Source organism: Eretmochelys imbricata, chromosome 5 (assembly GCF_965152235.1).
Source record: "Eretmochelys imbricata isolate rEreImb1 chromosome 5, rEreImb1.hap1, whole genome shotgun sequence".
Classification (NCBI taxonomy): domain Eukaryota; kingdom Metazoa; phylum Chordata; order Testudines; family Cheloniidae; genus Eretmochelys; species Eretmochelys imbricata.
The window spans coordinates 109,695,460-109,708,951 of NC_135576.1; the positions used below are offsets into that span (position 1 = coordinate 109,695,460).

Here is a 13,492-nt window from a genome sequence, read left to right on the forward strand (position 1 = left end):
TTAAATTTTATTTTCTACAAATGGAAACACTGCATTATCTGTTGAGTCTTACTTTTGGAATACTGAAATGTACAATAAATCCTAAAGGGAAAGGATCCATATTAACAGTTTCCTCTGGCAAATTTAACAGGAGTGAATGCTCACGTGGACAAAATGATCAAAATACACAACAAATCAAAACAACCTGAAGCTGAAACAAAGGAGCATTTCTGACTCTCAGCATAACAAGAGAAATGTTCTAGGCCATTAAATACAGAAAAGGAATACATTGTCTTTAAGTGAGCATTGTATGCTGAAATATTTCTTGGCTTAAAAAAAAAGTCTATAACACACACCCTAATGGTTTTGGCTGTAGGCTGAACTTAAGTAAATATCATCATTCAGTCAGTATGTTGTGGTAGCTTAGGCTGCCAGTGCGGTTTACCAGCTCAAGCACCATGTGTAAACACCGGAAACAAAAAAAGATTCGGAGGGCAGCCTTTCCCTCTGTCTCTCTCAACTGCTTCTTCCCTCTCTCTCTCTCTCTCTCTCTCTCTCTCTCTCTTTCCTGGACTTACTTTCATTCTTCTCTGATGAACCATATGCGTAAAACACAAAACATTAACACAACTATAGCTTTGGTTTTGCCTCTAATTTATCCAAAGGGAAGGTAACCAATAAAAAGTCCAGCATGTGTTTTCAGTGCTTCTAAGTGCTTCTGCCATTAATGTCTTTTGTTTGCTTTTATAAAACATGCCTTAATCATACTACAGCACTTTCCAATGCAAATCAGACAACTTTACAGAACAACAGAGTTAAGACTTTCTTTCTTTTTCTTTCTTTTTTTTTTTAAAGAACACAAAAGCCCGGGACTAAGGAGCACCAGAATGGATTCACTGTATCTAGCTTTGTTCGGCAGTAAGTAATTTCGGCATCTATATCCTGCAATATTATCCTTGCTCAACAGAGGAAATGCCTCCACTGATTCACACCACATAATTCTGTTTTCCTTTTATGTAATGTAACATATAAGAAATAAAGATGCACTGTTGATTCTAATAATATTTGACATTTGAAAAAAGCACCAAGTGTTCTTTATGTTTTTCTTCCCCTAGCATTTTTCTGTTAGCCAAAAACTCAGCCTCTGGTTTATAGTGAGTAACTAGTTATATTTTCTTTTCTGAAAACTTGTGCAAAGTTGGCACTTTTGTATTAACACTAAATACTAATACTTTTTGTTTGGCATTCATGCCCCATACTGACCAGACCACTTTTATCTAAGTGTGTTTTTTTTAAAGACACTTACTGAAAATATGGCAATAGTTTAAGGGAAAAAAAAAGCATGGATATTATTACACATCCCCTTGTAGTGTATGAAAAAAGTGCATGACTGGATTTATGTAATAGTACAAGACAAAAAAGCTGTATCAGATCAGGTACTGTAAAGCATGCCAGCCCCTCTGTATTACTTATATATAGCAGGTAGTTAAAACAAGACCGTGTTTCTTTTAAAAATGTGCATTAAAGCTAACATAAATTGAATAGAGCTAGCCAGTAAACTATTTTTTTTCTGCATATCTAACAGCTGGATGTAACTGTAAAAATTAAAAAAGAGAGAGAGTTAAACCACCATCAATACAATTGTTTTACATCATAGGCCTCTCAAGGCTCAATATATATACAAGTGTAACAGCCATGCTTAGTAGAAGTTTCTCCCAACGGCTTAAAGTACACAATGATAACCAAGAAATTCTTCCCCCCACCCTCTTTTTGCTTCTTTGTTTTTTTGCAGACAATAATCATGGGTAGAACAATTTGTCTCTTTGGAGATGACCAAGAATTTCCTAACAAAACTGGGGCTAATTGCAAGTTTCTGTGGTTTTTATTGAGGGTATTTCACCCCCAGTTAAAGATTCCATCCCTTCTTAACCTTCCCCTGCCCCCACCCCCACCCCAAACCCAACGAAGGAAAATGAAAACAAACAAACAAAAGCACCTGGTGTTTTCCTTTTGTTAAAAAAGAAAAAGATTACACATATATATATATTTATATATATATATGTGTGTGTGTGTGTGTGTGCACGTGTATATATATACATACATATATATACATACACACACATATATATACATACATATATATACATACACACACATATATATACACATAATATATATACTGTATATGGCAGTTCAAACATGGTAGGCCCTCCGTGAGAGCTGGCATTTGCGTGTCCATCCTTAAACTAATCTACTGAAGTGAAGGGAATGTTTTTATGCAGGTTAGGGTTCTGACTGTGCCGATTTCGGCTGCGGACAGAGGAAAACATCATGTTGCACCCAGGGACTTTGCACTTGTGCATTTCTCGCAAGTGCACCGTTTTATAGTGCACCCTGAGGGTCCCCTTGTTGCTGTACATTTTGTGGCAAATGTTACACATTATCCCACCGTTGCTCATTGAAACATTGTTGAACATGAGGGATCCTGGAAGGTCGGAACCCATACCTACACCTATGGCAGGGGTGTCCATTTTGTGTGCAGATTCCCCACTGTCACTTGCCCCATCAACGTCATCCAGGAGAATCCCCTCATCGCTGCCTGCATCAGATTCTCTTGAGGAATGGATACTGCTGCTGGACTGGATGCTGGAGGTGGTGCTCAGGTCTAGGACCATGTAGTCTTCAGACATGCCCCTTCCATACCCATTCATGTGGGAATCCTCAGTACCAGCTGGTGAGGAGGTGTCTTCCCTTATGTCAAGCCCCATTTGATGCTGGGTGCCATAGATCTTCACCAAAAATTCATCACGGAGGTCCTTACTAAGAGAAGGTTGAGAGGTGTCCAGTCCCATGTCATCCAGTTCTTTGGTCAACAGTTTACGGTGCAGGTTTATGTTAGCACTGTGCCTGCAAAAAGAAGAAGGAAGGGAACAAAGAGAAAAAAATGTACAGTATTTTTCATTAAATGTATAGTTGCCAAGCATGAAACATGCATTTCTGATTTATCAATAACTTATAATGGAAAGCTACTGCTGCCCCTGGTTTCTTGAAAATCCACTCATTCATATAATGGAGAAGAGAAATTTGTAACAAAATGAAAAATACAGAACAAAGTAAACAAAAACCCCTTCCAACAAAAACAAAAACACAACCCACCCTACTTTATTTTCCCGCTACCACCCATCATCATTAGCCTCAGCAGTGGCTGCAACCTTTATGTTTCCGGTTGAAAGCATACTTCAGCCTAATAAACAACGTGACATACGGTTTTTGATTCTTGAAATGGGGTTTTCAGAAACAGTAATTCAAGGAAGAAAAAACCCCATAAACCCTGAAAAACCAAAACCCACAGTACAGGAGAAGCACAAGAGTAAGACAATTGGGTAGTATGTAGTCCCAGGTCCTGATTGTGATCTCACTAAAACTGGTGAAAATCACAAATCAAAGGAGTATAAGGGTGATCAGAATCAGACCCAGACGAGATGGAAAACACTTATGGGGATTAGGAGCAGAAGTCCCAGTGAAAGTCAATTTGGGCTTGTCTACACAGTGTGGCAATGTGCATCAGAGGGATGTAAATTTAAGAGCTCTCTAAAGTGTTGTGCTCTAAGTACCCTGTGTAGACCCCGCTGACAAACAAACAGGTTCCTAGTGCACATTTATGTAGTACTGTTTCAAACGGGTCTATATAATGCGCACTAGGTACCTTTTAGAGTGCCTCAGCAGGGTCTACATGTAGGGAAGTTAGAACACACATTTTAGAGCCTCTACAATTTACAGCCCTCTAGTGTGCACTGCTGCACTGTGAAGAAAAGCCACTAGATGTTCTTAAAAATCTCACCCAAAGTCATCTGGTCCATCCTCCTGTCAAAGCAGCGTTATTGTCCTCCAAAATATATTTCCTAGTGCTTGGTCCAGTGTAATTTGAAATGACTCAAGCAATAGAATTTTCAGTAAAAATTATGGCTGAATGCACAGGACTTTGGCCTCAATCCATTAAAACACGTAAGCACATGCTTAGCTTTAAGCATGATGTCAGTGGGACTATTCAAGAGTCTCTGGGAAAGCTCCCACTCACTTCAGTGGGCTTTCGATCAGGCCCCAAGAGCGTAAAGTTAAGCATGTTCTCAAGTGCTTTGCTGGATTGGGGTCTTATCTTCAAGAATTAAGGATCTTTATATGCAATGAAACATAAGGTTTCATCTCAGTAATTGTGAAATATAGTCTCCTATTTTAAACACTGAATTTTACTCTCCATTTTTGATATAAGCCTTTTAGATATTCTATAGATTTTAAGCACAGTGGAACTTCACTGATTTGCACTAATGACTGGAAAATTTTTAAAATTAGTGAGTAAACCAACAAACATGATAAAAATATCAAAACACTTAATCACAGAAAGTATGTCTGGTAAATATTTCACTTTAATTACGATAATACAAAATAAAGTTTTAGTAATTATAAGACCTCACATTAGATTACTCTGATTTTGAACCATTGCTGAGAAGTAGGATGAGACCGATATTTTGAGGGGAGAATGATTGGAATTTCAAATGTGTGACATAAGAATTAGTGAAATTCCACTGCTTAACATTTTCAGTTTGCAAACTAAGGACACGAACCTACAATTTACAACATGCGGGCTCACCAGGTCTGCCTGCGCATTGTAAATTGAAGATCAGAGTCTGAATGTGGGGAGGGAGGGAGAGAGGGAGAGAGGATTTATCAATGGAATAGCATAACAAACAAAAAGATAAAAAGTACTGGATAAAAAATTGGACAAGAGGGTACATAATGACCCAATGTTCTCTGTACTTTCGGGTCCTAGAATAACATCAAAAGAAAAAATTAAAAGTGAGATATGGGCAGTATTTCCTAACTGGAAACTTCATTTTTAGAAATCCCACAAGAGCATATCTCTCAATAAGCTGAAGTCCCAAATATGATACAGTGACTCAGTATGGGTCATAAGACAAATACTAATGCAGAAACATTAAAATGATGTGGGGTTAATTTATTTAACTTTCTATCAACTGTTTCTTGATTCATCATGTCTGTTGTACATAATTTACAGTAATAAATGTGAACAGTTAGAGATAGAAATGGTCAACCGCATTTTCCTGCAAGTGCAGGTTACTGTTCTCCGACTGAGGATGGATCGGATGTCAAACTGATACTGCACTTCATTTTATTCCAACCAGATCTGCACAGGATGTAGGTAAATTTGGGTCCAAAATGGAGCTCTCATAATGAGAGAGGATTGAGAGGTATGTTCAAGGGTAAAGAAAAGTGGAAAGCATTTATTGTTCTATTCCCACGTGGGAAACACACTTTTCACACAAGCAAATATAGTACGGTTGCTTTTCGTAGGCACAGAAGTGTATTATATACATCCCCACACTGCACTTATGAAGGCTGAGCTTACCTTGTGATAAGATCAGCTTTCTAATCTTTTGCTAAATCGAGATCACAAAAGAGAAAGAGAGAGAGAAAAAGAGAGAGAGAAAGAGAGAGAGAACAAATTCACATTCCAATCCAGACATATCTGGTTTAAAAAATAAACAAAATCTTAAAACGATAAAATACAGGTTAAAAAATGTCTTGACTGTGAGATCATTTTCTGTCAGCCATCATCTCACTTACACTGCTGTCTTGGTGGATATTGGATCAGCCACACAATCCAAATTCATAAATCAAATTGGACAAAGCAAATTCACATCATCATCCACAAATGAGCTCTAAACAGATGCAAGCAGTGTGTACATACATAAATGATAAACAGAAGTTGTCCCTACAGTTCCTGCTTCAACACAGTTGTTCCTTGCCTTCCCAGTGTCAGATGGCAGATGACTCCAAGTGGAAGTTGCTAAGCATGGCATAGGAAATGCTTAGTGTGAAAGCCTATATAAGCTGACAAGCAGCTAGGGTATCACCAGAGTTATTGCATGAGTGTAAAAGCACAGTTGTCCTTATCAAAATAACAGCTAACTGCAAACTCCTGAAATGCTCTTCTGGATTTATTTCTTACCATTTCTCCTACTTCTTTCCCCAACCCTTGATTTCACACTAAAAAGAATATGGGAATTTGCTGCCATGTAAAACTGGCTGGGTTAACTGTAGCTGTCGGTTGTTTCTCACACATCTGCACTTACTGTTTCCTTGATTCGCTGCTGGGAAAACAGCAGCCAGATGTGTAGTGAAAATAACGTCAAAATTCATTGAATGAAGAGATAACAATAAATTAACATGGTTAAAAAGGATGCTCTGAGACCCCAAATGGACATATGCCTTCCTGAGGATGATCTGTGAAAAGACACAATCCCACTGATGCTATGATAGGGCAGGATGCCTCCCTGATTCAATTCTCACTTACAGCAGTGGCAATCAGTAATCTAATTAATCTATGTACCAGCCTTTAATATCTGTCAGCTAAACGATGTGCAGAAATGTGTGGACATGTTCTGGCACTCTGTTCAGCAGTGTCCCTTTTCCGCTGTCAGCAGTACTGTTGGCTTTTCCTAATATAATTACATTGACTTTTATTCAATTAAGTGCCATCCCTAGCTTAAAAAAAAAAAACTACTTTATCAATAGATTCAGGTGTAATGCAATAATAAAGATGAACTCATGGCAGTGCATTAGCTCTGCTGTTCATAACTTCGGAACATAAGTTCATTCATAGCAGTCGATTTCCATTATGCAACCACAGTTCAAAAGAATTGATTATTTTACATTCATTTCTTAATCTATTTCATTTGTGTTTAATAATCCTCCTAAATATCATATGCAAAAACATTCCACTAGGGATCAGAGGAGCGCACTGAGGGGAAAACATGCATTCATTTGGACATTGTGGGTTTGAAATTTTGTGCTGAAACCAAAGCCATAGAGGTTAAAGCTCCTAGAATTTGGAATATTCTGTGTTGAAGTTGCCAGCCACTCAGATTGTCAGGGGTGAATGATTGGTGGCATAGGAAAGGGGATAAAATGAGTTCACATTACACTGGAGAATGATTCTACATTCCTTCCTTTTCCTGTCCAGTGCATTAAGAACATGGCAGCGTGCTGCAAGATCCCAACTCAGGACAGAACTTAAGAAGGTGTTTGAGTAGCGTCCTGAATAGAGATGCTTTCCTGAACGAATGCCTTAATGTTTCCAGAGCTTCAATGGCAAAGAAAGTCTGGTGACCCGGATGTCTGTGTGTGTGTTCCAGCGTGCATGTATGGGTGAGGATGGCTGAGGATACAGGACCTGAGACAGAAGGAAGATATGAAAGCAGAGAGGAGAGCCTATGGGAAAAGAGGCCTGGAAGAAACTAGCAGCATAAAAAGGGAGAAGGCCCCGAAGCAGGAAGGCACTAGTATTAATAGGTAAAAGAGAGTGGGGCTTGGAAGCAAAACTGATTGTGTTGAAAGCCATGGTGAAAGGCATTTTACAAATTCAGAATGGAGTGTATGAGCAAAGGCAGTGCTCCAAAAGCACAGAGCATAAACAGAAAGAGAGAGGAAGGAATAAGCAGAGCCCTAAAATTGTTGTCATCATCACCTCCGGTCTTCAATAGTGCAACTTCTTCCTCTTTGGACTCCCCGTCACCCGTGTCACCCCTCACAAAGAAGCTGCTGCTATTTTTATCTTCCTTACCTGCAACTCGAATCACATCACTACCCCTGCTAGATCTCTCCAGTGGGTCCACCCTTTGCACCACATCAAGTTCAGGCTTCTTATCCTGACCTTCAAGATCCTTCACAACTCTGCCCCCTCTGCTTATCTACGCTCGACTCTTAACATGTTATCCTCTGCTTCTGCAACATGCAAGCCTTTGAGTGCCACCTGTTTGACTGATCCTCCCTGAATACCTGTGCTTTCTTCCACATCATCCTTTAAGCATGAAATGCTTTCCGTGAACTGATCGGTATGGTTACTACCCACTCCTCCTTCATAAAACTTCTCATGACACAATGTCTGCAAGAAAGTAAACCATGTCCACTGGCTAGGCTGCAAGGCAGTTTGGAATAGTTAGTATTTATTTATGAAATTACATAACTAAAATAAATACAAATGGCAAGTGTGTGTGTGTGTATGTGTGCAGAAAAATCATAGCAAATTTGTCTCTCTCTCCTTTCATCATTTGTCTGCTCCTTGACTTCTTAGTTATCTTTTCAGGGCAGGGACAATGTTTGCCCCTACATTTGTACATCACCTACCAAAACGGGGCCCTGATCCTGATCAGGACCTTTGGGTGTTGCTATAACATAAATATTAAATAAAAGGAATTAGAAAGCTAAAGACCCGAAGAGAGAAATACAAGGTCAAAGAGCATCACCAAAGGACAGATACCAACCAATCACAGAAACTAGGTCTACCCAATCTCAGGCAAGGAGGAAGAATGAGAGGTTGTGGACCTGAGATTTTAAAAAACAGTCCTATACTAAAAAGTGTACATGTATCTGCTTAGCTAATAGACATTTCCATTTTGAATAATTTTCCTTGTAAAAAGGGATTGCCCCCCCCCAATGTTGTACAATGCTATTTACAATAGCAAAAGTGTTTCACCAAAGTTCTAATCATTTTATGAAGCCCATAATGGCTCTAGTTTTTTTGGGTAATTAATATTCTTCTTCCATATAGCTATTCATGAATTAGTCATATGGTGGACAGAAGAGTGTGGACAAATTCTCACCAGAGGGAAATTCTGCAGTCTAAACTCAACAATCTTAAGAATGAATCAGTACTGCTAAAAAGATGATGATGATGATAAAGATGAAATCTGTGGCTGCGGACATGCAGGGATGTTATCAAACATGTCAGACTGGAAGTTCTGTGAAACCCTCAGCTGTATTGACTATGGACAGTTATCTTATATGACTGTGATGCCACTTGTGGTAATTTTTTCCTTTCATTCTGAAATTCAGTAAAATATTCTTCCATAAATAAAATTCACATGTTCCACCCCACCTACTGGTTCACTTGCAAGAGATGCACTATGCATCAACAAAAGAAAGGGGATTATAAGTCTAAGAAATATGGTCAATTAAATGCACATGCCATTTATACAGCTCATAAATCCAGTCTGGTACTCTTCAGCAGTTCCTTTCAACACTTGCCAATGAGTCTGATTCTGTTAATTTACTATCTATTCATTGGAAAGAAAAATGTAATGACTGCTTTATTTTAGTTTATTTTTATTTAGTATGAATGTTTTTTATTGTTTTTTTGAAGTGGAAGGGAATTAATAATACAGGGAGAAATTCACCTTTGTGTGGAGGCTTGATACAAAGCCTATATACCACTTAGGTCCAATCCAGGGCTGCCCGTCTACATGGGACGAAGTTCACCCTTCATGGACATTTGAATGTTGCGGAAATTGTATTGTGCAGATTGGAAAGTGAATGCTCCTTTTATCCAAAAACTAGGTATTGTGCAAAGCCACCACCTGACTTCTTCAATGGAAGCAGACGATGCTCAGTAGCTTGCAGCAGTGGGTCTTGACTCTTTGGACAGCTTTGCTTTAAATTACTGTAAGTGATCCCGACATTAAGTAACGTGATAAAAAAATATTTGTAGGGTTATTACATTAAAACACAACATAACAAAAATCCCTCTTGTTTCCAGGCAATAGTACTAATCAATCACTTATAACTAGAAAGTGGCTAATATTTTATTATGAAACCTGAAACCATACAACATTCAGCCAACATGGGGTTTCATTACACCATCAAAACTCAGCACAGATTTGTCAGAATGTTTGCTACGATTTGCAAACACTTCCTAGAAGCTAGAGATAATCTACCTGGTCATCAAGACCATTTTTTTTTTTTTTTTTGCCAGTGCTATTCAATCCATCTCCCATGAGGACATGTTCCAGTGCCTTGTCAGCCAACCACTGAGATTTCCACTGTTCCTCTAGGGCAGAGGTTTTCAAACTATGGGGTGCACCCCCTTAAGAATGTTTGGAGGGGTGAGCGGCGATGCCATGTGGCTTGGGCTACAGACCCATGCAGCGGGGTTTGGGGAGGGAGCACCACGTTCACCCCTGACTAACCTCTTTTTGTCTGGGTTGGGCGGGGAAAGACAACCAAATTTTTAAACTCAAATGGGGCACTCAGCTCAAAAAGATTGAAAACCGCTGCTCTAGGGAAACTTTTTTCATAGCTGCCTACAGCTCATTAGAATTTTTTTTCTGTTATTCAGCTTAAATTTTACTTTTATACCATCCCATTTGTCCTAGTTATAGCCCCTTAGTCCACCATAAATAATTCCTCTCTCTCTTTGTTGGTGTGAACAAATAAGGCCAAGTTCCATATGGATCCTCTTTGCCCCAGAGGTTATAAATGAAGATTTATGGTTTTGTTTAAAAGTTGGCAATTTCACATGATTTTGATCCCAAACAAGGCGACGACTTGTAGTTTTTTGCCTAAATTTCACTTTCAGTTTCCATGTTTATTTGAGCCTGAAACTCAAAACAAAGCCCAGAATATGCGAACATATGCTAAGCCAATTTTTTCTTTCTCAAAATCTCTGCACACTGAAAATGCCGGGTTTCATACAGCTAAAATCAAAGCATGAGAAGTAAAAACTTGGCTAAGCATAGCAGTGTGCATAGTTATGAGAGAAAGTCTTTGCCTTAGCTCTGATGTTTCTTTAAGAAGGAAGTAGTAGCCATTTCCCCCTATTTACTTTAAAAATGAATGAGAAAATAGTTCCTAGAATTTAGTTAGCACCTGGAATCTGGTTAAGAAATGATTTTTCCATTTGCAGTTCTAATTTTCCTACTGTCTAAGTCGCTCTTCAATACCATCTGGCTGTCTTACACGCACACAAAAAAAAAAAAAAAAAAAAAAAATCCCTCCATCCATCCAAGCCAACATAACATAGATCAGAAAGACACTAAAATCATGGATCCATTGAAGTCATAGGTAAAACTCCCATGGACTTCAGTGGGGCCAGGATTTCACATAGATATTTTCAGTTTTAAGCAGATTCTGTTTTCTTCTTATCTGATTGTGCTTAATGTGCCTTGGGTTTGGTTTGGTTTGAAACTATGGTGATTTTACTATGAGCAGCCTGGGCAATAACATTGATTCTTGAGGCTTTAAATTGTGTAGAATCTGAAAATATTAACCTTTCACAGGAAGAAAATCCAAAAGGTAAAATACAGTTCAGCACCTAGTAAAAAAAAAAAAAAAGAAGTAAAGAAGTGCTTATTAAATGTAGGAAATGAAGGACAAGCAAGTTCTCTCAAATTAAAGATGCGGAACCCAGTCATTTCAATCCTTTTCAATATGAAACAAATCATTCACACTGGTCACGAAGACGGCTCCCGCTACACTCAAATTATTCACTTGAAGATAAGCTCCCACCAAGCTCTTTAGGGGTTTAACTAATTTACTGCACAGATACGGCACGTCTGTTGTAATAACAGGTAGGATGTATTGGGGTCGACCATTTATCAGAATTAGACTTCTTTTCTCAATTCGCAGTGAATTATGCTGCCTAAACTGCTCCTCTTTCTCAGAGCTTGCCATCCCCTTACGGCCCCTAATGTGGCAGGCAAACAAAATTGACAGTCTCATCTTGTCAACAAGGGGTGATTCTCCTGAGAAGCCATTTAGCTTCGCAGAGGAAGCAATGTATTAATGTGCCTGTCCCAGGAATGTTAATCATCTTCAAGCTCCCCATAACTTTGACATGAACGAAATCACCAATTTTGTTTACTAAATGAATCGTAATATGCTAATAAGAGAGCATGACATATATGGTAAAGCCAAACAGATGGTTTGTTTACTCCACTTTGCAACTTTATAAATGTTGTAACTCTGAAGATGTTAGTGAGAATTATTGGTTTGTTGGCAGAGGCAAACATGCCTTTTGCATACTTAATCCAGAGCTAGAGTCAAAAAACAATTTGTCATCACTGTGGAATGCATAAAAAATGTTAATGTTGAGATGGTATTTGGGAAGGCAGAATGGCTGACTATGTGAGTGGATGCTCAGGTTAAATATGGAATTGATATCTGACTGCCATGTTTTCTTCCCATACCATGTATTAGTAAAATCTGACAGGTTGGGGATTCTTGAAAGGCCCAATAATTCAGTACATACCTGTTGAGGTGTTAGTGAGACGATCCTTACCGAATGAACAGAATTACCCTTTCACAACAGCTGTGTGTGCTCAGAAGCATCAAGGTCATGTCACACTCTTAATATATAACTATTGTTGCCCATTAAAGATCAAAAGATATTACAAATGAAAAGCATAACCACTGGAGTATTTGCCAGAGTTACTCAGAAATGATATAAATTCATTGTAACACTTCAACCTCACACTTTACCAGCTGCCTGGAAGCAGAGTCTCATGACAAAATAGCCAGCACTCTTGTCTAATATCTGGACTAGTGAAGAAAGTTTACATTAAAAAGATTTATCTCACTAAACATTTCCAAAGTGAGCTAACTAATTATAAAAATGTTACACAGCCAGAATTTAACCTCATTTGGAGCACAATCTTTCAACATGAGTTGTTGGTGTTCAGCACTATTTAGAATCAGGCCATTTGTCCTAGACTGCTACTAGACTCTACCTGAGCCTTCAGGTGGAATTCCTCCCAATGCGGAGCATGCCCCACAAGATCCTATACACCACGTATCCACCTACCACGTTTTACGTGGTACTTAGGGTTTTGTGCTGGCCCTCTGTGCAGGAGAATTTAACCCTTAAAGAATACAGATTTCCTGTAGGTATTTGTTGTTCAAATAATACATGAATTGACATTTATTTTTAAAATTATATTTTTTGTAAATATTATATGTACAAATTATATCCTTGTAAATATTATATGATCCAACACTCATAATCAGTCATTTTTTTCTTTTCATTTTATTTCCCTACCACAGTAGGCAAAATGCAATGGGTTTGAAGGAATTTGTGCAAACTGTCTCTTCTGTTTTACATCTCACCCACGAATTCTACTTTGAATTTCAGGTTTGAGTGAATGCAAAATCACAAAGTGAAACTCAGTCTTTCCTGAAACCAAAATATATATATTTGTCAAGATACTGGTGCAAAGCAACACATTAGATCAGATTTGCTTGGAAGATTCACAAGCCTTTCAGTGATTTTATTCTGCTGTTCTTTTATTCTATTATCTTCAGTGCAGAGCCAATCCTCATGCACTATTCACCCTGCTTTGGTTATCTAAAAATGCTGGATTTATTTATATAGAACCAGAAGAGATATATAACAAAACACTATGTGGACTCAACAGGGCTTTCCTATTAGTAATTTTACGTTACTAAATAAAGTACAACTTTCAGGTCAACTGATAGCTGATTATCCTAAACAATCATACCAACTCTCTCCACTCAAACCCCAACTCCTCAGCAATGCCAATCCTCTGAGATTTTTCCATACATACCATTGTCAGTGGTTATTAAATTTTCAACTTTTTACCGAGCCACAGGAGACCATGCAAAGAGATCTAAGGGAAGTATGAGTTCAGTTTGCTGTCCAAGG

At 38.4% G+C, this 13,492-nt stretch overlaps 1 protein-coding gene across 1 annotated transcript in view; it reads right to left on the reverse strand.

Annotated features, from left to right (window-relative positions):
* Nucleotides 1-2,225: 2,225 nt before the first annotated feature.
* Nucleotides 2,226-13,492, reverse strand: part of BNC2 (basonuclin zinc finger protein 2) — a 399,221-nt gene continuing 387,954 nt past the window's right edge. The window contains exon 6 of the mRNA XM_077816446.1: nucleotides 2,226-2,886. Coding sequence (XP_077672572.1) covers nucleotides 2,226-2,886 — 661 coding nt within the window. The remainder of the gene's footprint in view (nucleotides 2,887-13,492) is intronic.